This window comes from Grampus griseus, assembly GCF_964374135.1.
Source record: "Grampus griseus genome assembly, chromosome: 21".
In the NCBI taxonomy this organism is placed as follows: domain Eukaryota; kingdom Metazoa; phylum Chordata; class Mammalia; order Artiodactyla; family Delphinidae; genus Grampus; species Grampus griseus.
Genome location: NC_139015.1, coordinates 34,865,596 through 34,889,701, shown reverse-complemented (window position 1 = coordinate 34,889,701; position 24,106 = coordinate 34,865,596). Strand labels below are relative to the sequence as shown.

The following is a 24,106-nucleotide window of genomic DNA, read 5'->3' as shown; positions in this document are numbered from 1 at the left end:
GATAGGAATTGCATTACACTTATATATCAATCTGGGAAGAATTGACACTATGTTGAGTCTTCCAATCCACAAACACAGTATGTCTCTGCAGGGCAGGTCTACTGGTGACAAATTCTCTTAGTTTTTGTCTTTCTGGGCACGTCTTTATTCTCCTTCACTTTTCATGGATAAATTTGCTGGATACAGAATTCTAGATTTGTGGGTTTATTCTTTCAAACCATTAAACATTTTTCTTTACTTTTTGCATGGTTTCTGAAAAGAAGTCCACTATAATTCTTGTTTTTCTTTAGTGTGTAAGGTGTTTTTCCCCCCTCTCTAGCTTCTTTCAAGATTTTCTCTTTGTCTCTGTTTCTTCTGCAGGTGTCCATTTTTGGATATTTATTATGTGTGTTATTCTCTGAGATTTCTGGATCTGTGTTTTAGTGTCTGTCATTAATTTTGGAAAATACATATTCAGCCATTATTACTTCAAATATTTCTCTGCTTCTTTCTTTCTTTCTTTCTTTCTTTCTTTCTTCCTTCCTTCCTTCCTTTCTCTTTCTTTCTTTCTCTTTCTTTCTTTCTTTTTTTCTTTCTTTCTTCTTCTTCTGGTATTCCAATTACATTTATGTGGTATCTTTTACAATTGCCGTGCAGTTCATGAATGTTCTCTATTATTTCTTGGTTTTCTTTTTGCATTTTGGGAAGTTTCTATTGACATATCTTCAAGAACACTGAATCTTTAATTGGCCATATTCAGTCTACTGGTAAGTCCATCAAAGGCATTCTTCATTTCTGTTATAAATTTTTATTTCTAACATTTCCTTTTTTATAAATTTATTTATTTAATTTATTTATTTTTGGCTGTGTTGGGTCTTCATTTTTACACATAAGTTTTCTCTAGTTTCAGTGAGCCAGGGCTACTCTTTTTTGTGGTGTGCAGGTTTCTCATTGTGGTGGTTTCTCTTGTTATGGAGAATGGGCTCTAGACACGTGGCCTTCAGTAGTTGCAGCATGAGGGCTCAGTAGTTGCAGTGCATAGGCTTAGTTGCTCCGTGGCATGTGGGATCTTCCCAGACCAGGGACCGAACTTGTGTTCCCTGCATTGGCAGGTGGATTCTTAACCACTGCACCACCAGGGAAGTCCCTCTAGTATTTCCTTTGATTCTTCCTTAGAGTTTTAATTTCTATGCTTACAATGCCCATCTATTCTTGCATGTTGTTTGCTTTTCCATTAGAAACTTTAGTATATTAATCATAGTTATTTTAAATTCCTGGTCTGATAACTCCAAAATCCTTGCCATATCTGAATCTTACTCTGATGCTTGCCTTATTTCTTCATACTGTGTTTTTTCATATGTTAGCATGCCTTTCAATTTTATGTTGGAAGCTAGACATGATATATTGGGTAATAAGAACTGAGGTATGCAGGCCTTTAGTATGAGGGTTTATGTTTATTTCACTAGGAATTATGCTGTGTTTACTGTTTTCCATAGCTATAGATGTCCAAGTCTTCAATTTCCATTACTATCCTAGTTTTGGTCTCTCTCTTTTCTTAGGATTGCCTGGAAATCCCTCATTAAATAGTGTCTGAAAATTGTAGCTTTTCATCTGTAATTCTCTGTTATATACAGTAGAATTATTGATGTGATTATAAGGGATGGTGAGGAGATAAGTATATTTATAGTCCTATCATTAGTCTCAAGTTTTAAGTAAGCCTGGGTTTTGCCCCAAAGTGTGACCTTCAAAAGTGCATCTCAACTTTTCCTCCCCTTAGGTAAGGCAGAAATGCTGGAGATGATTGGAGTTTGGTATTTTCCTTACCTTACTTTGACTAGGCTGTTATAAAGTAATTTCCCTGGAGGGAAGGGAGAGAAGAGAAGTCTGTGACCTTATTTCAAAATGATTACATTTTCCTCCTTCTATCAGAAGCTCATAGAGATTATTCTGTTGTCTTCACAATGAGAACTTGGGTGGTGTTCCTGGTGGTAAAATTCACAAAAGTGTGGAGGACTCCATGAGACTGAGACAGCCCAAAGTTTGTAACTTTCACGCTCATCCACACTGAGTCTCCAGGAGTTCATCGAAGTTTTTAAGTGTTTTTAATAATACTGGCTTCAGCTAGGGCTTCTAATCTTGAACTTCAGTTCACAGTAATCTCCGATTCTATGTATGCACCTGTCTGTCTCTCTACTTTTTAGCAGTGTTGCTGAAATTTGGGCTCTGTACACTGATGCCAGATTAAATCCTGGAGACAGAGATTTGGGTGAAGTAGAAAGAAATAGCTTTATTTCTCTGCCAAGCAAAGGTGGCCACAGTGGGTAATGCCCTCAATACTGTGTGTCCCACTCTCGAGGGGGTAGCAAGGAGTCTTATAGTGCTCAAGGTGCAGGGTGTGATCAGGTCATGGAATTTCTTCTGATTGGTTGGTGATGAGGTAAGCGGGAATCAGCATCATCAGCCTTCTTGTTCCAACTGGTCTGGGGTCTACATGCTTGTGGGTAGCATACAGTTAACTTATTCCACTTGGTGGGGATTTCAGTATCTGCAAAACAACTGAAAGGACATGGCTGAGAATATTATCTGTAGTCCTTGAGGAAGAACTAAAGATCCTTGACGTTGTTTAATGGCTAAAGTATTATTTTGTCTTGCTTGACTGTTTTCCTTTCATTCTGCATTTTCTCACTTCTCTGATTAAATTTATTCTTTGACTAAAGTTTTTCTACAGACAAAAGGCAGGAAGAGAACATGGGTGGGGGTCTATTCTGGGAAGGGCTCATAGAGTCTTGTTCAGTTAAAGCAGCATTTTTCCTCATTATGTTGATACACTAATGGATCTGTTTGATTTTTCAGGACTTATTGATTTTGCAATAAGAATGAGAGGATTGGGACTTCCCTTGTGGTCCAGTGGTTAAGAATCCACACTTACAATGCAGGGGGTGTGGGTTCAATCCCGGGTCAGGGATCCCACATGAGGCAAGGCCAAAAAAAGAGAGAGAGAGAGAGAAAGAGAATTGATAACTTTTACCTGTTGGAGCAGAAACCAGAAGGCTTGGCAAGCAAATTTTAAAACAGATTTATTCAACAACAAAAAATCTTAAATTAGAGGTCATTGTCTTCCACAGATTCCATCATCAAGAGGGGGAGTTTTAGTTCAAACTTCCTATCTTTGCAAAAATGTAGGTCTGTTTGTTTTTCTTTAGCAATGAAATAAGAAGTTCTTTATATGGTTTAATATTTGAAAGAAAACACTTTAGAACAAGTTAGAATATTTACCATATACAAATTAATTCTATTGTATTAAGTATATTTATTTTTTAAAAAGCAGAATGCTTAAACTTTTCCAACTTGTACATACTGGAATAAAGAGGAAGTTTATTACTACACCTAACTCACATCCTTTATGGTGAGGAGAATGCTCAGTGACAGTTCCAGTATTTCCTACTTCTGCTCTCCTTCCACATGGAAAGTCTAGGAAGTAGTCAGAATTTGGCTTGGCATTTCAGATGGCAACTCTGATCCCAGGACTACATTCTCTGGTGTCCCTGCCCTCAGACCCTAGGATCCATGACTCTGGTCTTACTCTCCCTTAGCCACAGCCTCCTGACTTCATGTTTCTGTAACAATTCTTGCTGGAGATCCTCAAGGGTCTCTGTTACTTTGGCTGGAATGATGGAAGCAATCTCAGAATTACAAACTTGCCATCTGGATCTTAATTCCAGGTGTCACATTTCCCAGGATCAGGGGACAATAGCCCTACTCCATTGAATGGAGCCTTTCCACACTTTCTGTCAAAATGACCCAGGCCCAGACCTGCATTCTGAGATTATATCCTTCTCCAGCAATATTTTTCTAGCAAGATGTCCTCTGCTATCCATCCTTCATCTCTGTTGTGCCCTGGCTACTATGGCAGAAGAGTGTTTCCTCGACACCTTGCCATTTAATTCACCACCAGTAAATGTGATGGGTCAATAGGAATATGAAGTGTTGCTCAAACTCACTAAGAATCAGAGAAGTGCAGATGAGAATTACACTGAGCTATCACCTTAGACACATGAGATTGGCAGACATTTGAAGATTGCTAACTGAAAGTATCAACCAGGATATGAAGAAAGCAGGAAACTTTCTACACAAGAGGACAGAAATGCTCAGTGAAATTAAATACACTGTTGCCCTGTCCTCCAGCACATTCTATTCCTGATGTCTATCCAAGCAAAGTCCTCGTGTCCAGGGCACATGTAGGAAAGTGCTGATTACAGTGGTATTTGTAGTAACAAGGAGTTGGCAGCAACCTAAGTGTCCTTCACCAGTGGTACCGGTAGGTTAAATGGTTTTAGGTTGGTTTCCTCCAAAACCAGACCCTGAGATGAGGATTTATATTCAAGTAGCTTACTTGGGAGGTGATTTAAGGGAGCACCACCATGGGAGTAGAAAAGTGAGGCAGCGGCTCTTTGAGACTCAAAGAAGGATACATGATCAGCACATTACCTCAGAGGACAATGGAAGCTTCCTCTCAGTGGAGAACATAGGGAGGCAGTGCTGGCCATGACCCCAGAGTAACCCCACCTTAGTAGGTGGAACACAGGGGCATTTATGCACCCACTCACATTTTCCAGGCTGAGTGGTGTTCCAGGGCCATTAGTTGCAGGTCCATCTGGATGGCCCAAGCACAGGCCAAGAGAAAGCCTTCACATAGAGAGTCCCAAGTTCATGCAGCATAATACAGGAGGCATGGACTAGAACTGTTAGTGCCAAAGAGAGAGCACAAGGCAACACTTGTGTCCTGAAGATGGTTTTAGAAATGGGGGGGGGGGGTGTTGTGGGATGAATTAGGAGATTGGAATTTACATATATACACTATTGATACTATGTGTAAAACAGATAACTAATGAGAACCTACTGTATAGCACAGGGAACTCTACTCAGTGCTCTGTGGTGACCTAAATGAGAAGGAAATCCAAAAAACAGGGGATATATGTATATGTATAACTGCTTCACTTTGCTGTACTGTATAAACAAAAACAATATTATAAAACAACTATACTGCAATAAAATTTTTTTTAATTAAAAAAGAAAGTGTAGAGGTAAGTACATTAGAAACAGCAAGAGTGATAGACCTATACCATTAACATAAATTAAAAATACATGCAGAAATAAAAGCACATTATATATGTCACACTCGTAACTTATATGTGGACAAATTTAGGACACATTATACAGTGCCTCAGGGTGGAATGGTGAATGGGACTGAAGATGGGGAAGAAATTTAGGGGCCTCATGGAAATTCATGAGGAAATGCTGTCATAACCTGAGGGAGTGATTTAAAATATCCATCTCCTTCTACTCCTCTAGGTTAATGAACCTGCTTTTCCTGGATCCCCTTAAAACCCTAACCTCCCACGTTACACTTAGGATATCTGGATTCAGCCACCCTAAGAGTAGGAACTGTATGGATTACAAGGTCACTCCACTCTCAGTCTGGTGCCAGGTCTCGCCAGAGTACATTTGAACAAGAGGTGCACAAGGACAACCCAAGTTCCCACGACTACATTTCCCAGAGCGTCCTGGTGATTCTAACAAGATTCAAGGGGTGGAGCAGTTTGCAAACCAATGAGGTCTCTTCCTGGGCTTGTCCAGGAAGTGGGAGGATGGCAGTCAGCCCGGTTCCTGGTTGTGGGACCCAGGGGAGCTCGGTAAGTGACGTGTTATGCTTTGAAATTGGGGTTTAATCCTATTTCAAATGTGAGTCCAGGAGACTAGATACTACACACACCCGAATGTCAGGTCCTAAGCCAGTTCAGAAAGTTTGGCTGACATATAACTTGAATCCTTATGCTGTAATTACTGTACAGGATAATGGAGGAGATAACACACCCCAGTTCAAACTGTCGGGGTTGATGCCAAAAGCTCAGCTTCTCTGTACACCGGTGCCAAATCAGATCTTGGAGACAGAGTTTTGGGTGAAGTAGAAGAGGAGAGCTTTATTACTTTGCCAGGCAAAGGGGTACACAAGAGCTCCTGCCTCGAAAAACTATGTGTCCCAACCCAGGAAGATTTGATAAGGAGTTTTATAACTCCTTATCAAAGGAGTTATCAAAGGGTGGGGTTGCAGACAAGATGAGGATGTGTGTAGGGTCTCAGGTGGTAAGTCTTCTAATCTTGATGAGCTTCTCTGGTCCCTTTAATCTTGCTTTGGGTGGTTTCTTGCCTGCCCCTCCCTTGATTAGCAACTGTTTGAGTCTGCCCTCTGGAACTCAGGGAAGGTCATGGAGGCTGTAGTCTTTCCGACAAGAAATCGGGGACAAAAATAAAAGGCCAAGCCTCCATACCTGGGTGCCTCACAGGGCCCTGCTTAGTTTCAGGGTTAGAGTAACAGCCATGTGACATCCCAGGTGTGAGGACTTGGGTAGGTCATTTAAGTATCTCTAAAAGTCAGTTTATCCCTCAGAAGATTGGAGCTAATAAGAGAGCTTACTTTAAAAGTTTGTTGCGAGGATGAAAGTATATAAAATATATCTAATGTGTACAACACGTGATTCAGGGGACAGGATTTCCCTCTTGGATAATTGAAACAGCAATGTCCACCTTCTCTGTCCCCACCTGGGTGTGTCCCAAAGGGCCCAGTTAGTCCTGCAGTCATCAAATTCATGATCACTCCTGCTCCTCCTGCATTAGCTCATCAGAAATTCTCTAATGATCATCCCCAAACTCCAGGGAGGCTGTGTTGTGTTGTCTGCACAGTTCAAGGGAATTCTTGAGGACATTTTATCTTGATGGAAGGAAGACCCTAAGGGGAAGGTCTTCAGGAGCCATAAATGACAAGAACCAGCTCTTTCACTGTCAGGCAGGCTGAGGACACCACTCCCTGAGCACAAATGTTTAGAATTCCACAGGAGAGAGGAGCCTGTGGAGGCTGACAGCCCCAGAGCAAGAGGTCTGTGGGCTCTCCCCTCCGGACTTTGCTCCCTTGCCCTGGCCCGATGCCCACAACAACAACACGCCTGTTGGCTCTTCTTTGATGAACTGACCTTTCCCTTCCCCCAAGTCACAGTTTAGTTCCTCAACCACAAAGTGGCTGACCCTGCCCCCTCTCACTCAGAAGGAAGTTGTTAACTGCCAACTATGTATATAGCTGCATCCTGCCCAGAGACTTATTTTGTTTGCCCTTTACATTTTAAATAGTTCAGAGCCAACTTTAAAAATAGGCAGATTTCACCCACAACTCTGAGTTTCTTCTCCTCAAGATGGGGAAAAAAAGAGAAACAAAGAAACATTCAGAACTTCCTGCTGCCTGGGTGTAACTTTTTTTTTTGGCTGTTTTCCATGGGCTTTCTGTGCAGTAAGCACTGTGAAGGACGGTCTGTGGGCACGGCTTGCATGGCAACTTCTCTTGTTTTCATCCAGAAGATCACTGGGCTGGCCACTTGTCCCTGGGGGTGGGTTGGGTTGTGGTGTCCTTGCAGTGAGCCTCGGCACCAAAAAAAGGTAAGTAAAGGGAAGGGATGGGAAGGGAAGGGAAAGGGAAGGAGAGGAAAAGAAAATCACAGCATATAGAATGAAAAGCCACTTAGAAGTACCTCTTAAAATTCTACTATTCATTTGGACAGTTCTAATGCTAGGCATATACCCAATGAATTGAAAACATACAGAAAAAAGTACTTGACCACAAATGTTCTCAGCAGCACTGTTCACAGCAGCCGAAGGTGGAGCGGAACATAGAGACAGGACGTAGACTGGTGGTTGCCAGAGGCTGGAGGAAATGGGGAGTAACTGCTTCATGAGTTTGGGGTTTTACTGGGGGTAGTGAGATATTTTGGAACTAGATAGAAGTCGTGGTTGCGCAAAGTTGTGAATGTACCAAATGACACGGAATTGTTCACTTTAAATGGTTTATTTAGGTCACGTAAATTTCACATCAATTTTTATAAATCTGTTGTCATGACAGATATGCTGGCAACAGGTACAGAAAGTTCCACCTCTGTCCAAACGTGTATTTATGCTGCTTGTAGCCCTGAGTGTGTCATCAGCATTTCACTCCCTTCCCTTGGGCCCTCATTTTAGTTCCTGAAGGATAAAACAGAGGACTCCATTCCTTCCCTCAAAAGGAGTTTTTTTTGTTTTTGTTTTTTTAATATCAACTCCCTAGTACTTCTGTCCCAGAGACTTATTTTGTTTGGCTTTTCTATCTTCAGCTGAGCAGCTGTGTTCCCTCTGGGCCTGCTTGGTAGTCCTCACAATACCTGCCTGACTCTGAGAGCTTTAGCTCAGAGGCCTGGCTGAGCTGCAGGCCTTCAGTACATAAAGCCCTATTGTCCAATGGCCTCTGAGTAGGGCTAGCCTAGCAGCTCCCTTTCCAGCCAGAAATCAAGCAGATGCCCACCTGCCCTGGGGTCAGGGAGGGTTGTAGTGTCAATCCAGTGGGATGCCATATCCTTCACTGAGACAGAGAAAAGGAAAAAGAAGGAAAAGTATAGGAAATAAAACACAAACACCATACACACACACAAAGAAAAGCCACTCACTAGCACTCCTTAAGCCTCTTTTATTCAGTCGTGCCAGAAGTTCAGGAAGTAGGTATAGAAGATTTCATCTCAGTCCATAACTGTACTTGTGGTGGCAGCATCTCAGGGGTGAACTACCTCTGGATCAACCTGTTTTTAATTCTTCTATTTTAGGCTTTTGCTTACAACTTTATTTGGGGAACGAATAAGGGTTTCTTTAGTTGAAAAATAAAATAATAAAAATGAAATAAGATAAGATAAAATAAAATAGAAAAACACTGCTGTACATGAAAGAGGTAGAGACCCTAGACTGGGAGCTGGACAATGAGTTCTTCATATTGACCTGCTCTCCAGGGCTACATCAAAAAGGTAATTTGTAACTGAAGTACCATGTCACTGAGGGATAAATCAAAGCAGCCAGTTGACTATTTTTTTTGTTGTTGTTGTTCAAAATGCCTATGTTTAATTTTTTTTCTCAGTCATCCATCATAAATACACTTTAGGCAAATTTAAGAGTAATCTAACCTACAGTTTTTGTCCATTTTTAGCCAATATAAGCATATACAGTGTTGAAATATTAATTGCAAATGTCAAAACAGAAAATGAAGTATATGTGTAAGTTTTATTTGAGTACTAAGCCCCTACAGGATGATACACCTTAAAATGGTACATATTAAAACATTTTTAGTTATCCACTTCATTAACCACAGACAAAGCTGCTTTAGGAGTATTATAAAGAATATTACCTGACTATATTCAATAGGGTAAATTATTAATATTGGTGGTTCAGAACTCTCTCTACATTGCTTTGGATAGAATTTGAAATGACGACCTTAAAAAACCTATTTGAAATCATCATTAAAAGATAATGCATTTATTTTTACTCACCTATTAGAAAAAGAAAGAGGCATTAATACTGGATTGAAAAGGTAGGAAGCAGATGAAAAAAGAACATGCAGGGTTAACTAGACAGAAAGTAAAATCAAGATATAAACAAAATACTATATCAACTCAAGAGCCTTGACTTAAAGCATTCGTAGCCAGACAACTTTCTGATTCTTCTATTAATGAAACCTACGCTATTCTTGGAATTGCCTTTTTGCACTAGTCCTGCCCAGTGTCTTGAACCAGACCACTAGGGAGAATCCGCTTCAAGAAGTTAAACTCATTTAACCCGGAGCCTCCCGTCAGACACACCTCGTACTGGTAGCTCTGGGACAGGGTCCCCGTGCCGCTGACGTCCACCAGGTGGCCTGGAAAGTGGCCCTCGGGCACCGAGCAGCGACTCACCGAGGCCGCCACGCCCCTCCTGCACAGCCGCACCGCGACGAACACCAGTACCGAGAAGAGGAAGAGCGACGACACCGACGCCAAGGCGACCACCAGATAGACGGTGAGCAGGGTGGCCGGGGCCGCGTCCGCCGCTTCCGCTTCAGGGGCCGGCAGGTAGGGCCGCGAGAAGCCGTCCACCAGCAGCACGTACAGCGTGACGCTGGCCGAGAACGGAGGCTCGCCGTTGTCCTTGACCAGCACCACCAGCCTGTGCTTGGCCGCGTCGCGCTCGCTCAGCAGCCGGGCCGTGCGCACCTCGCCGTTGTGCGCCCACACGCCGAACAGCCCGGGCTCCGTGGCCTTGAGCAGCTGGTACGACAGCCAGGCGTTCTGGCCCGAGTCGCCGTCCACCGCCACCACCTTGGTCACCAGGTACCCCGCCTCGGCCGCCCTGGGCACCAGCTCGGTGCAGGGCGCCGAGGCGTTCTGCAGCGGGTACAGCACGAAGGGCGCGTTGTCGTTGTTGTCCGCCACGAGCACGCGCACCAGCGCCTGGCTGCTGAGCGCGGGCGAGCCGCGGTCGGCGGCGCCCACGCGGAACTCGAACGCCCGCAGGGCCTCGTAGTCCAGGGACCTCAGGGCGAACAGGTGGCCGTTGTCCGGGTTCATGGACACCAGGGAGGCCAGGGGCACGTGCGCGTCGAGGGGCGGCAGCAGCGAGTAGGTGACCTGGGCGTTGGCGCCCGCGTCTCTGTCTGTGGCGCGGACGCTGCCAATGTGCAGGGCGGGGCTGTTGTTCTCGCGGACGGACAGGGTGTAGGAGGTCTGGGTGAAGGCGGGGGCGTTGTCGTTGACATCGGACACCAGCATGGTTATGTTGTGCTGGGTTTTCAGTCTCGGTGTCCCCATATCTGTGACGGTGATGGTGATGTTATATTCGGATCTTGTTTCTCGGTCCAGGGCTGTGTTTGTGACTAAACTGTAAAAATTCTCAACAGAGGGTTTAAGAATGAAGGGAACATCATTTTGGATGGAGCAAACCATCCTTCCATTGTCTCCAGAGTCAGGATCTGAAACGCTGAATACAGCAATTACAGTCTCCTGCAAGGTTTCTGGGATCTCAGTGATAAGCGTTGGCATGGTCAGTTCCGGCGGGTTGTCATTCAAATCCATCACTTGGACAAACACCACAAAACTGCCAGAAAGGCCCCCACCATCTGTCGCCTGAATATTTAATGTATAAGTCTGAATAGATTCAAAATCCAGTTCCTGTGTTAAAAGGAGTTCTCCCGATTTTGCATTTATTCCAAATGTTTTCCGAATATCCTCAGATGCTTGGGAAAGTACGTAAGATATTTCTCCATAGGTTCCAATATCTAAATCTCTGGCAGAGACAATGGCAACCTGGGATCCAATGGGGCTGTTTTCTAGGACATGCGCCTCATAGTGCAGCTTTGCAAAGTCGGGGGCATTATCATTGATGTTTAAGACTTCAATGCGGATTAGGGCGGTCCCAGACCTGGGTGGAATTCCGCCATCCAGCGCTGTGACGGTTAATCTGATCTCAGGCTGTTCCTCTCTATCCAGTGCTTTGTCCAGCACCAGCTGTGGTAATATTGTGCCGTCGGAACTGTCTTGTAATTTAAGATGGAAGTGGGAATTGGGGCTGACTGTGTAACTTTGGAGACTGTTGCTTCCTACATCTAAGTCCTGGGCAAGCTCTATTAGGAAAGTAGTTCCAGGAGTGATACTTTCTGAAATTTTCAATATTATTTCTTTGTCTAGGAAAACTGGAGAATGATCATTTATGTCCCTAATCCGTAACTCAGCCTGGAAAAACTTCAAGGGATTTTCCAGTAACATCTGGCAAGGTAGTACACAGGGCTCGGTAGGGCCACACAGCTCCTCCCGGTCCAGTTTCTCACTTAACAACAAATCCCCGGTCTGCCTATCAAAATGCAAACGCATTTTTTTCCCTTTGGAAACGACCCCGGGGGGCCCGAGCAGCTAGATCATCTACCTCCAACCCCAAGTCTTTCAACAGATTGGCCACAAAGGAGCCACTGTCCATTTCCTCGGCCACTGAATAACGCCTAGGCTCAGAACCAGCCTGAGCTATGCCCAGCCAAACAAAGAATATCAAGACTTGCCTTTGTTTCAGAAAGCATTTCTTCCTCTCTCCTGCCTCCATCGCTCTCTCGTCTCCCAGCAAACTTGACCCAGCTCGGATTCACGTTGTCGCTGATCTATCTCCCAGTATCACTCAGACACTGGGATAAGTGGAGATGCCTATGGCCCTGATTTCCCGGAGCAACTGCCTTAGAAAGCCTCCTTTTCCTGCTTGCTTCTTTAGCAGAGCATCTAGCTAGAGGAACCGCCAGTTGACTATTGACCATTCAACAAAATAACAAGAATTCATTTGGTGACAGAAGAAGTCTCTTTTGCCTGACTTTCAAGGCCCTCTGGAAGTTTCCTCATCCCTTACATCTTACCTTTCTTTCACACAGCTCTCCAAAATGACCACTGATATGACTTGTCAGGTTCCCCAGATTTAGACGCTGAGGCCAGGACCATGTGCAAGTGGCTTATGATGTGCTCCTGGGAGAACTCCAGTGTCAGCCTGAATGTGAATTATAACTCAAAGTCTTTCCAGACTCAAGGCAAGGCAGCTGAGTTTTCAGAACCTCTCACCAGTAAGTCACTGATGCAGGGCTGCCCTGGCAGGACATGAAGTCCCTGGCACTTCCAATTTTCACATAGGAAGGCAAAGCAGCTCCAGGAACCCCCAAGAAGTCTTCCAAAGAGTCCACAATGCAGCTCCTTGAGCACAAGGACACAGAAGCCATGCTAGTCAGAGGCAAAGTGGTCAAACACATCTAAAGGTTTCTGGGTGGCTTAAAGACAGCATTCTCCCCACATTAGCCTCAGTCCTGAATCCTCACCAATGCCATGTGCCCTCTCAACGTACCCTGAGCGTGCTCTGTTCTTTACCCTCTGTACCTGAGGCAGAAATCTATAGGTCTGATGGCTTCCATTACATCACATTTTAAAAATGTTTTTAAACTACTTTAGCCAAATTCTCATAACATTTCTACTCTTTGTTCTATATTAAAAGGAAACAATTCCTTATATATAGTTCTGTATCCACCTTTGATTTCTTTCTTGAATATAAGTTTACAGGTGAGATGTCTGGCTGTAGTGGAGCTTGGACTCCTCAATCTTTCCAGTGAATACGAGGGAAGATGACTGATGGCAAGAGATACTTTAATGGCTGATCTTCTATATATCGGTGGTTCTTCTTCCTTACACCATACATTAAGAACACTGCGTTATTTTTCTACCCCAATATCCCCAATTATACTTTACACATAAAGGAAGACCATGTGTTACCATTACATATTGGTCTTTGCTATGTTTGGTAATTCTTGTAGTAGCAATCAGGGACATAGAACATGATTCACCCCTCCTAACTGATCCTAGGGCAAATAATCATCTGACTGGTTCCTTCTGAGCCCCCTTGTGCTGGCTTCCACATCCTCCAGGCTCAGAACCCATCAGTGTTGCTGTCATTTCCTGTGGTTGCACTTGCTACACCCTCCCCTATGCAACTCAGATGCCCACTTTACTCTTCAGTTCTTTCCCTTCTGTTTTGTGATTTTTAGGTACTTTTCACAACTCATGTAACACTAAACTATCTTTTTGTTTTCAAAGGAAGTCACAGTATACATTTTACTATCTCTTCTATTATTTCTAGAGTTCAGTCCAGGAGAAAGGAATTTCTGAGACTTCTGAATTAAAATTGAACATCAACTTGCTTCCATTTGCTTAGAAATGTTTTAAGTGCCTTTCTGGGATTTCTCAGTAGATGCTCTAAGTGTGTTCTTTATATATCCCTTGAGTCTTCTCTAATATTAATCATGAAGCTGAAAGGAAAGGATATATCTGCACAGAAATGCTATATATCAAGAAATAAGGCTAGTTGTGTTTTCAGTTAGCTATTTTCCTGGCAACTGTTTCTAAGTTTTGCTAGTATTTCACTGTGAATCACAACTTTAGTCATAGCAATTTCTTTTGTTTAATCACAGAATACTCAAGTAATATTTGGTTACTCTTTCTGATTTACTTCACTCTGTATGACAGACTCTATGTCTATCCACATCTCTACAAATGACCCAATTTTGTTCCTTTCTATGGCTGAATAATATTCCATTGTATATATGTACCATATCTTTTTTTTTTTTTTGGAGTACACAGACCTCTCACTGCTGTGGCCTCCCCCATTGGGGAGCACAGGCTCTGAATGCACAGGCTCAGTGGCCATGGCTCAAGGGCCCAGCCACTCCACGGCATGTGGGATCTTCCCAGACTGGGGCACGAACCCATGTCCCCTGCATCGGCAGGCGGACTCCCAACCACTGTGCCACCAGGGAAGCCCTGTGTACCACATCTTTACCCCTTCATCTGTCGATGGACATTTAGGTTAATTCCATCTCCTGGCTATGGTAAATAAGGCTGCAATAAACATTGGGGTGCCTGTGTCTTTTGAAGTATGGTTTTCTCAGGGCATATGCCCAGTAATGGGACTGTGGGGTCATATGGTAGTTTATTTTTAGTTTTTTAAGGAACCTCCATACTGTTCTCCATAGTGGCTGTATCAATTCACATTCACACCAACAGTGCAAGAGTGTTCCTTTTCTCCACACCCTCTCCAGCATTTATTGTTTATAGATTCTTTTGATGATGGCTATTCTGACCACTGTGAGGTGATATGTCATTGTAGTTTTGATCAACATTTCTCTAAAAATTATTGAGCATCTTTTCATGTGCCTCTTGGCCATCTGTGTGTCTTATTTGGAGAAATGTCTACTTAGGTCTTCTGCCCATTTTTTGACTGGGTTGTTTCTTGTTTTTGGATATTGAGGTACATGAGCCCTTTGTATATTTTGGAGATTAATCCCATGTCAGTTGCTTCATTTGCAAATATTTTCTCCCATTCTGAGGGTTGTCTTTTTATCTCATTTATGGTTTTCTTTGCTGTGCAAAAGGTTTTAAGTTTAATTAGGTCCCATTTGAGTTTTTTTTTTTTTAACATCTTTATTGGAGTATAATTGCTTTACAATGGTGTGTTAGTTTCTGCTGTATAACAAAGTGAATCAGTTATACATATACATATGTTCCCATATCTCTTCCCTCTTGTGTCTCCCTCCCTCTCACCCTCCCTATCCCACCCCTCTAGGTGGTCACAAAGCACCGAGCTGATCTCCCTGTGCTATGTGGCTGCTTCCCACTAGCTATCTAGTTTACGTTTGGTAGTGTATATATGTCCATGCCACTCTCTCACTTTGTCACAGCTTACCCTTCCCCCTCCCCATATTTCCATTACTCTAGGAGGTGGGTCAAAATGGATCTTGCTGTGATTTATGTCATAGAGTGTTCTGCCTATATTTTCCTCTAAGAGTTTTATACTTTCTGACTTTATATGTAGGTCTTTAATCCATTTTTAGTTTATTTCTGTGTATGGTGTTAGGGAGTGTTCTAATTTCATTCTTCTACATGTAGCTGTCCAGTTTTCCCAGTACCACTTATTGAAGAGGCTGTCTTTTCTCCATTGTATATTCTTTCTTCTTTGTTATAGACCATAGGTGCATGAGTTTATCTCTGGGCTTGCTATCCTGTACCATTGCTCTATATTTCTGTTTGTGTGTCATTACCATATTGTATTGATTACTGTAGCTTTGTAGTATAGTCTGAAGTCCAGGAGCCTGATTCCTCTAGCTCCATTTTTCTCTCTCAAGATTGCTTTGACTATTCAGAGTCTTTTTTGTTTCCATACAAATTGTAAAATAGTTTGTTCTAATTCTGTGGAAAATGCCATTGGTAATTTAATAGGGATTGCATTGAATCTGTAGACTGCTATGGGTAGTATAGTCATTTTCACAATATTGATTCCTTCAATCCAAGAAAATGGTATATCTCTCCATCTGTTTGTGTCATCTTTAATTTCTTTCATCAGTATCTTGTAGTTTTCTGAGTACAGGTTTTTGCCTCCTTAGGTAGGTTTATTCCTAGGTATTTTATTCTTTTGGTTGCAGTGGTAAATGGGATTGTTTCCTTAATTTCTTTTTCTGATCTTTCATTGTTGTGTATAGGTATGCAAGATAGTTCTGTGTATTAATTTTGTGCCCTGAAACTTTACTAAATTCATTGATTAGCTCTAGAAGATTTCTGGTGGCATCTTTAGGATTTTCTATGTATAGTAGAATGCCATCTGCAAACCGTGAGCATTTTACTTCATTTCCAATTTGTATTCCTTTTATTTCTTTTTCTTCTATGATTCTCATGGCTAGGACTTCCAAAACTATGTTGAATAATAGTGGCAAGAGTGGACACCCTTGTCTTGTCCCTGATCTTAGAGGAAATGCTTTCAGTTTTTCACCATTGAGAATAATGTTTGCTATGGGTTTGTCATATATGGCCTTTATTATGTTGAGGTAGTTTCCCTGTATGCTCACTTTCTGGAGAGTTTTTATCATAAATTAGTCTTGAATTTTGTCAAAAGCTTTTCCAGCATCTATTGAAAGGATCATATGTTTTTTATTCTTCAATTTGTTAATATGGTGTGATTCGTGTATATTGAAGAATCCTGGCATCCCTTGGATAAATTCCACTTGATCATGGTGTATGATGCTTTTAATGTGTTGTTGGATTTGGTTTGCTAATATTGAGGATCTTTGTGTCTATATTCATCAGTAATATTGGTCTGTAGGTTTTTTGTGATATCTTTGTCTGGTATTGGTGTCAGGGTAATGGTGGCCTCGTAGAATGAGTTTGGAAGTATTCCACCCTCTGCAATTTTTTTGGAAGAGTTTTGAGAAGGATGGGTGTTAGCTCTTCTCTAAATGTTTGATAGAATCCTCCCATGAAGGCTTCTGGTTCTGGACCTTTGTTTGTTGGAAGATTTTTAGTCACAGTTTCAATTTCTTTACTTGTGATTGGTCTGTTCATATTTTCTATTTCTTCTGGTTCAGTCTTGGAAGGTTGTACTTTTCTAAGAATTTGTCCATTTCTTCCAGGTTGTCCATTTTATTGGCATATAATTGCTTGTAGTAGTCTCTTCCAATCCTTTGTATTTCTATGGTGTCAGTTGTAACTTCTCGTTTTTCATTCCTAATTTAGTTGATTTGAGTCTTCTCCCTTTTTTTCTTGAGTCTGGCTAAAGGTTTATCACTTTTGTTTATCTTCTCAAAGAACCAGCTTTTAGTTTTATTGACTGTTGCTATTGTTTTCTTTGTGACATTAAGAAAGAATTAGGTTTTTAATTCCCACAAAACACCTTTCAGCATGCTTAACTTTCTGATAACACCCTCACCTGCACCAGTTTTGTTTTGGGGGTTTGTTTTTATTGTTTGTTTTTAGATCCAAAGAACATGAAAATCCTTTTTTGACAAGGCTTAGAAAGCTGACAGTATCTCTTTTTTCCTCCCTCTATATGAAGAATGTATTTAAATGAATGTTGGTCAGTAAGACATTTGTCAGCTATGGGTATTGGGTGCTTAACTGTCTAATGTTACCATTTGAATATTGTATATGATTGTAAGGCTTATGTCACTAAAGATTTTTATTCTGATTTTTCATGATCAAAATTCATATGATATTGTATAGACATGCTTTGTAGTGAACTATAGTAGCAATAATTTCTGTACATGATCTAGGATTTATTCCAGCATTTCTTTTCCTTTTTTTTTAAAACAAAATATTTTATTTAAATTAATAAATGATGGAAATAGAAAAGTCTACATAAAGATTTTAGAAGGAGAACTTACAGGACACAAATTTGTGATTCATTAGATGAGACACTTGGATGTGATTCCTAAAGCTTTTATTGAGCATTGCCAAATTTGTAAGCTTCATAGGGATGGACATTATATTTATAAATGCCCTTCTATAAGGGTTACTGTAGATGTGAAATTCTTGACCTTAATATCATCTTTGAAAATATTAAATTGAAAATTCTGTTAACTTATATTTTAAGAATAGGCATATTGTATTACTGCAAGAGATTTGATTTTCAGCAGAGTGCAAAGTTCTTTCAAATGCACATGTCTTTTTTTTCTAATTTCATTTTGTTTTAAAGCACTTTTTAAGTGTAGTTTTTCTCATTTAGTAAATGTTGTCTAATTGAACAAAAGAGAAAGACAATAGAAATACATAGCTTATCACCATTAACCTATGGGTGGGATTCTTTGTACCATGTCACCTCAGGCCATGTCATCTTACCAATAGTAATGCACCACTGTTACAATTAGTGTCCATACTAGATTAGAACTCTGGTAACAGGGGACAGAAATTTTTTTCTACATAGGATTTTACAAAATACAGACTTTTGGGGGTGGGGTGCTCACCTTACCAGAGAGTCAAAAGATAGCCTAATCCTCACCAGTGTCATGTGCCCACTCAAGGTACACTGAACATGCTCTGTTCTTTATCCTCTGTACCTGAGGCAGAGGTCAATAGGTCTAATGGCTTTCACTTAAGTCACACTTTTTAAATGTTTTAAAATTACTTCAGCCATTATTCTCATAACTTTTCTACTCTATCCTATAATAAAAGGAGTCAATTCTGCCTTTCTCTTCCTTAGTTTTTCATTTTGATTTACATCTTCACAGGCTGATGGAGAGGTAACACTATTAGAATATATACATATATATATATTTTTTCTATTATCCTTTTTGAGTTTTATCTTTTCCTTCAGAAATACAAATTATCTTTATATTGGATTGTCTTTGACTGGTTTTATGTCTATTAACTTTTCTCTAACTCTTTAATGGCTTTATCTCTTCATTAAAACCATTGAGTATTAAGTTTTTCTACATAAGTCATTTGATATTATGCTATATATATATATTGTTCATAATTACTTATATATTATCTTTGTTGTTATTCTTAATTAGTTTCCTAAGTTATAAATAGTTCTTTTGATAATGCTGTGTTATTTTATCACCTCATTTTTTTGGCTTTTTGGTATGAGTCCATTTTAAATGTTCTATATCTTTAAGTACCTGTGAAGAATATCTTTCCATTGTTCAGTTTATGTTTCTTCTTGAGCTTGTTGTCATTTCCCCCTATCTTTTGTGTATTATGTCCTTTTCTTCTGATCCCCGTCTCATAGTATATTTGCATTCTGTTTTTTCATCATATTCATGCATGTATAGTTCTGTCTCCATCTTTTATTTGTTTCTTGAATGAAATGTGACTGGTGAGATGTCTGGCTGGAGTGGACCTTGTACTCTGCAATCTTTCCAGTGGAGATGAGGGAAGATGACTGAAGACAAGAGATATTTTGATGGCTGGTCTTCTGTATGGATGGTTCTTCATCCTTTCTGGTGACACCATACACTAAGAATATTGCCTTATTTTTCTGCTCCAACATCCCCAATTATACTTTACACCTAAAGGAAGACAGGTGCTACCATTACATACTTGTCTTTTCTGTGTTTGGTAAATCTTGTAGTAGCAATCAGGGGCCTGAGACAGGGTTCACCCCTCCTTGCTGATTGTATGACAAATATTCATCTGGTCTGTTGTGTCTGAGCCCCCTGCTGGTGACTTCCACAGTGTCCAGTCTTAGAACCCACCCGTTTTGCTCCCATCTCCCATCATTGTACATTCACTTCTCTTCTCTGTGCAACCCAAATGGCCATTTTACTCCTGTTTTGTGATTTTAAAATACTCTTCATATTCATGTCCCAATTAGAACTACTGTCCTTGTTTTCAAGAAAGAATATGATATATTTAAAACTTTTTTCTTTTATTTCTACAGAGTGAACTAAGAAGAAGAACTATCCTAAGTCTTCTGAATTAAAACTGAGACTCAATCTACATTGAACTTCCTCAGAAAGGTATGCTTTTCTGAGACATCTCAGCTGGATCCCTAAGTGTGTTCACTCTCCCTCCTTTTATTCTTTTCTTATATTTATGATCAAGGAAAATGAAATGGTATATCAGTGCACATCTAAATTACAAGTCAATATATAAACTTTGCAGTGTTTTCACCCAGTTTTATCCTGACAACTACTTTCTAGTGCCTCCATATTTCACCTTCTATCATAACTTCAGTAGTACAAAATCTCTTATATTTAGTCATGGAATATGCAGATATAATTTGGTTATAACATGTTGCTTGCATCCAGACCCTGGCTTCTTCTCAATGAACTTGAAGCTACTAAATTCTAAAGTAACATAATATTTTTTTAACATCTTTATTGGAGTATAATTGCTTTACATTGTTCTGTTAGTTTCTGCTGTATAACAAAGTGAATCAACTATATGTACACATATATCCCCATATCCCCTCCAGAGGAGCAAAGAAAAATCTTTAAAATCAAAAGATAGCTTTAAAAAATATACATTAATTTCCAAATAAAAAGATGTTGGTTAACTCAGAAATGAAATGGCCAGGCAGTTACAAATCATATTGCTTTTGTTCCACATCACCTGCCCTCCTTACTTACCCAGCACTGATTCTGGATACAGAAGCAGAAGAGGGTCTGTGGTGGTCTGGCTAAGTACCAGTTGTTCTCTTGGTGTCTGAGTCGTAGAGTTTTTGGCTTGTGCTGATGCATGTAAAGATGAGAAGAAATGAAATAAGCTTAAGAGATTTGGAGGAGATCAGATTGCAGACATCAAGAATAGAAAAAGTTGAAACACTAGCAAAATGGGAAGAATAACTGATCAAAAAAGAGAATTAGGTGAATCTGAAATAAATGACATTAAGAAGGACAACAGGGATACATAACTTATCACCATTAACCTAGGGGCAGGGCCTTTTGTAACCTCTTACCTCAGGCCATGTCATCTTATCAATGGTAATGCACCACTGTTACAATCAGTGTTCACACTGGATTATGACTCTGGTATCAGGGGACAGAAACATTTCCTATATGAGATTTTACAAAATAAGGACTACTTTTTTTTTTTCTGGTTCACCTTACCATAAAGTCAAGATATGGCTTAAAACTTGATTGTTGTCTTTTCTCATCTTTCCTTTTCCTGCTTTTCATTCCTCAACTCAATAAATTCTTTGTTGATATTATTCTTCAGCAAGTTCTCCTAGTAGATTTGAGCAAATATCCTACCAGGTTCTGGCCCTGCAGTAGAAGCATCTGCTTAGGTTTCAGCAAAAGTTCCTCAACAGAGTCTCATTGAACTGACTTGGACCACATGCCATCCACACACAAAACACTGGTCCTAGAGCAAATGTGCTTTGAATTGCGCCTACCTGGGTCATATGTCTATTCATTCAGCTCAGTATGTACAGCTCACTCTCCATACAAGCCAGACATAACAATTTGATGATGGTGCATTTTGCCCAAACTGCAGCCTTCCCCTACTGCCCTTCTCACAGTGATTACTCATCTCCGAGTAAAAGACAAAAGGTCAGATCTCATCTCAATCCATGCTTCCACTTACTCCCTCTGCTCCCTTCATCTTGTCTTCCTTGAACGTTCTTTGGAAACTCTAGGCAGGTTCCAGTTTAGGGCTTTTTTTTTTTTAACCCTCTGGTCCTTCTTCCTAAATTGTCCTCCCACATTTGTGGACATGGCTCATTCTCTCACATCCTTAAAGTCATAGTGAAGCTTCCTCTGCCCACCTTATTGGAAACTGAAGCTCTCTCTGTGCACATCTTATCTACCTTCTTTGCTTTATTTTCCCCAGAATACTTATCACTATCTAAGAAATTGCATGTTTTTAAAATTCATTTAATTCACTGTGTCATACCAGACCCCACTAAATTGTAAGATTCTTTAAGATAAGCAACCACTAGGTCAGTAACATATACATAATAGATTTTCAGTAAACTATTTATTGAATAAATCAGTTTGTGAATGAATATGAATCTTTGAGTGGGGAAATTTGTGTAAGGTTCAGCTGAAGAAGATATTGAGTTGGTCAAGTACCATGAATGAAAGTACTATATTATAATTCTCCTGTTTGTATTAGAAACTGTTTGTAAACTCTATTTTAATTGATAGCAACTTGTACCTCTCCTTATTCATCACCAAAAAAACCACATGTAAGCTCTTTATCATTTTACTCATCACTTCATCTGGATTTCCAACTTCTCATGTTCAAAACATGGAAGAAGTGATAATACTTTTCTTTCAGGGTTACTCGCACCATTAACTGAACTTATGCATGTGAAAGCCACTAATACACTAAAAGCACACAAACAAAAAGGCTTATAATTACAATTATTTATAACCATTGTTTGTGTTTACATGTTTAAAATACATTTGTTATCATTAGGCTAATCAAAGAAATTCAAGTAAAAAAGGAATATTTTTGTTTTGTTTTCCTTGCCTTAAGGAATCATGAACATTGAAGCATATTTTGAAAGAATTGGTTATAAGCACTATAGGAACAAGTTGGACTTGGAAACATTAACTGACATTCTTCAGCACCAGATCCGAGCCATTCCCTTTGAGAACCTTAACATCCATTGTGGGGAAGCCATGGAATTGGGCTTAGAGGCCACTTTTGATCAAATTGTGAGGAGGAACCGAGGTGGGTGGTGTCTCCAAGTCAATCATCTTCTGTACTGGGCTCTGACCACAATTGGTTTTGAGACCACTATATTGGGAGGGTATGTATACAACACTCCAGCAAACAAATATAGCAATGCCATGATTCACCTCCTGCTGAAGGTGACCATTGATGGCAGGAACTACATAGCTGATGCTGGATTTGGACGCTCTTACCAGATGTGGCAGCCTCTAGAGTTAATTTCTGGGAAGGATCAGCCCCAGGTGCCTTGCACCTTCTGCTTGACAGAAGAGAGAGGAATCTGGTACCTAGACCAAATCAGAAGAGAGCAGTATATCCCAAACCAAGAATTTCTTAATTCTGAGCTCCTGGAAAAGAATAAATATCGGAAAATCTACTCTTTTACTCTTGAACCTCGAACAATTGATGACTTTGAGTCTGTGAATATATACCTTCAGGAATCTCCAGCATCTGTCTTTACAAGCAAGTCATTTTGTTCCTTGCAGACCCCAGAAGGTGTTCACTGTTTAGTGGGCTTCACCCTCACCTACAGGAGATTCAATTATAAGGACAATACAGATTTGGTAGAGTTTAACACACTGAATGAAGAAGAAGTAAAAGAAAATCTAAAAAATATATTTAATATTTCCTTGGAGAAAAAGCTTGTCCCCAAACATGGTGATAAATTTTTTACCATATAGAGTAAGCAATAAAAATGGTCTCAGTATTACTTCTGGTGCTGTAACTTTTTATTATAAAAAAGTTTAAATGTCTATAAAAGTAGAGAGAATGAAATAATAAACCTGCATTTGTTTATCACTCAGTTTATCAGCTATAAACTAGAGGCCTATCATATTTTCTCAATGCTCCCAAATTATATTGAAGAAAATGCTAGATATCAAATCATTTCACCTTTAAAAATGTCAGCATATATAATTAGATAACATTTAAAAGAACATAACCATATATTTTTTCAAAAATAATAATAGCAAAGATGTTTTAATGATGGCCTATGGTTTTCTTGAGGAAAAAGTGATTTATGCTAGAAAACTTTCCACATTGGTTAATGTTGAATTCATACAACATGTTTACCTATAATTCAGTAACTAGAACCTTGAGGGAAACTTTTTTATTAAATTCTACCAGTGTATATCCAATGTCATATTTGTGCAGAAATACCACATGTATAATGGGATTATAATTCAACCAAAAGAAAGAGACATGACATTCCTTCCAAATAACCTAATATTTCTCAAGACAAAGTGTAAACCAATACTTGTTAGCATGTGATCAAGTACCAAGAGAGGGACACAACTAATAATTTCTTACATGGCTCTTTTTGCAACCACAGTTCTTCAAGTACCATTTTTCTTAATATGGGAACACTACTATTTATAATTTTCAAATTTTGGAACTCAGTATTTTTGCTTAAAAGTAATAAGTACTGCAAATTTAAAAATACTTATTATCTAAAAACTTCATATTGGAAAAGTATGTTAAAACATGTTGGCCAATACAATATCAGTCATAAAATTTTTGTTCGGCATAGTTAGGTTATTATGGGGTTTCTTTTTTTTTTTTTCCCTGCAGTAGAGTCTTCCTTGAATCCTCGTTCTTGTCTCCCAGTTCTATTCTTTTACTTCCTTTTACACTTTGTTGTAAGAGAAAGAGTATGTGCTTCAAAGTATACAGTTCTGAGTTCAAATCCTGTGGACACCAGGTGAATTAATTGATGAATCTGTGGCTCCCATTCCTCAGGTATAAAATGGGGACAATACCTATATGAATAAGTGCCTAACCGAAAGCACCAT

The 24,106-nt window shown here is 40.0% G+C and overlaps 1 protein-coding gene and 1 pseudogene across 3 annotated transcripts; one reads left to right on the top strand and one right to left on the bottom strand.

Annotated features, from left to right (window-relative positions):
* Positions 1 to 9,584: 9,584 nt before the first annotated feature.
* LOC309838944 (protocadherin beta-2-like) lies at positions 9,585 to 11,943 on the bottom strand (annotated as a pseudogene). The gene has a single exon. The product of its transcript is annotated as a protocadherin beta-2-like (transcript).
* Positions 9,758 to 23,007, top strand: LOC309838945 (arylamine N-acetyltransferase 1). 2 transcript variants are annotated; one of them, XM_082680393.1, is made up of 3 exons: positions 9,758 to 9,873; positions 19,573 to 19,651; positions 22,119 to 23,007. In XM_082680393.1, the coding sequence occupies exon 3, from the start codon at positions 22,124 to 22,126 to the stop codon at positions 22,994 to 22,996; it is 873 nt and encodes a 290-aa protein (XP_082536519.1). In that variant the 5' UTR covers positions 9,758 to 9,873; positions 19,573 to 19,651; positions 22,119 to 22,123; the 3' UTR covers positions 22,997 to 23,007. The 2 variants fall into 2 exon arrangements, with proteins under 2 accessions (XP_082536519.1, XP_082536520.1); XM_082680394.1 differs by lacking the exon at positions 9,758 to 9,873 and adding an exon at positions 11,537 to 11,623.
* The last annotated feature ends 1,099 nt before the right edge of the window (positions 23,008 to 24,106 follow it).

What these genes read in the sequence shown, in the direction of transcription:
- LOC309838945 (XM_082680393.1), top strand. Translation starts at nt 22,124, where the DNA reads ATGAACATTGAAGCATATTTTGAAAGAATTGGTTATAAGCACTATAGG.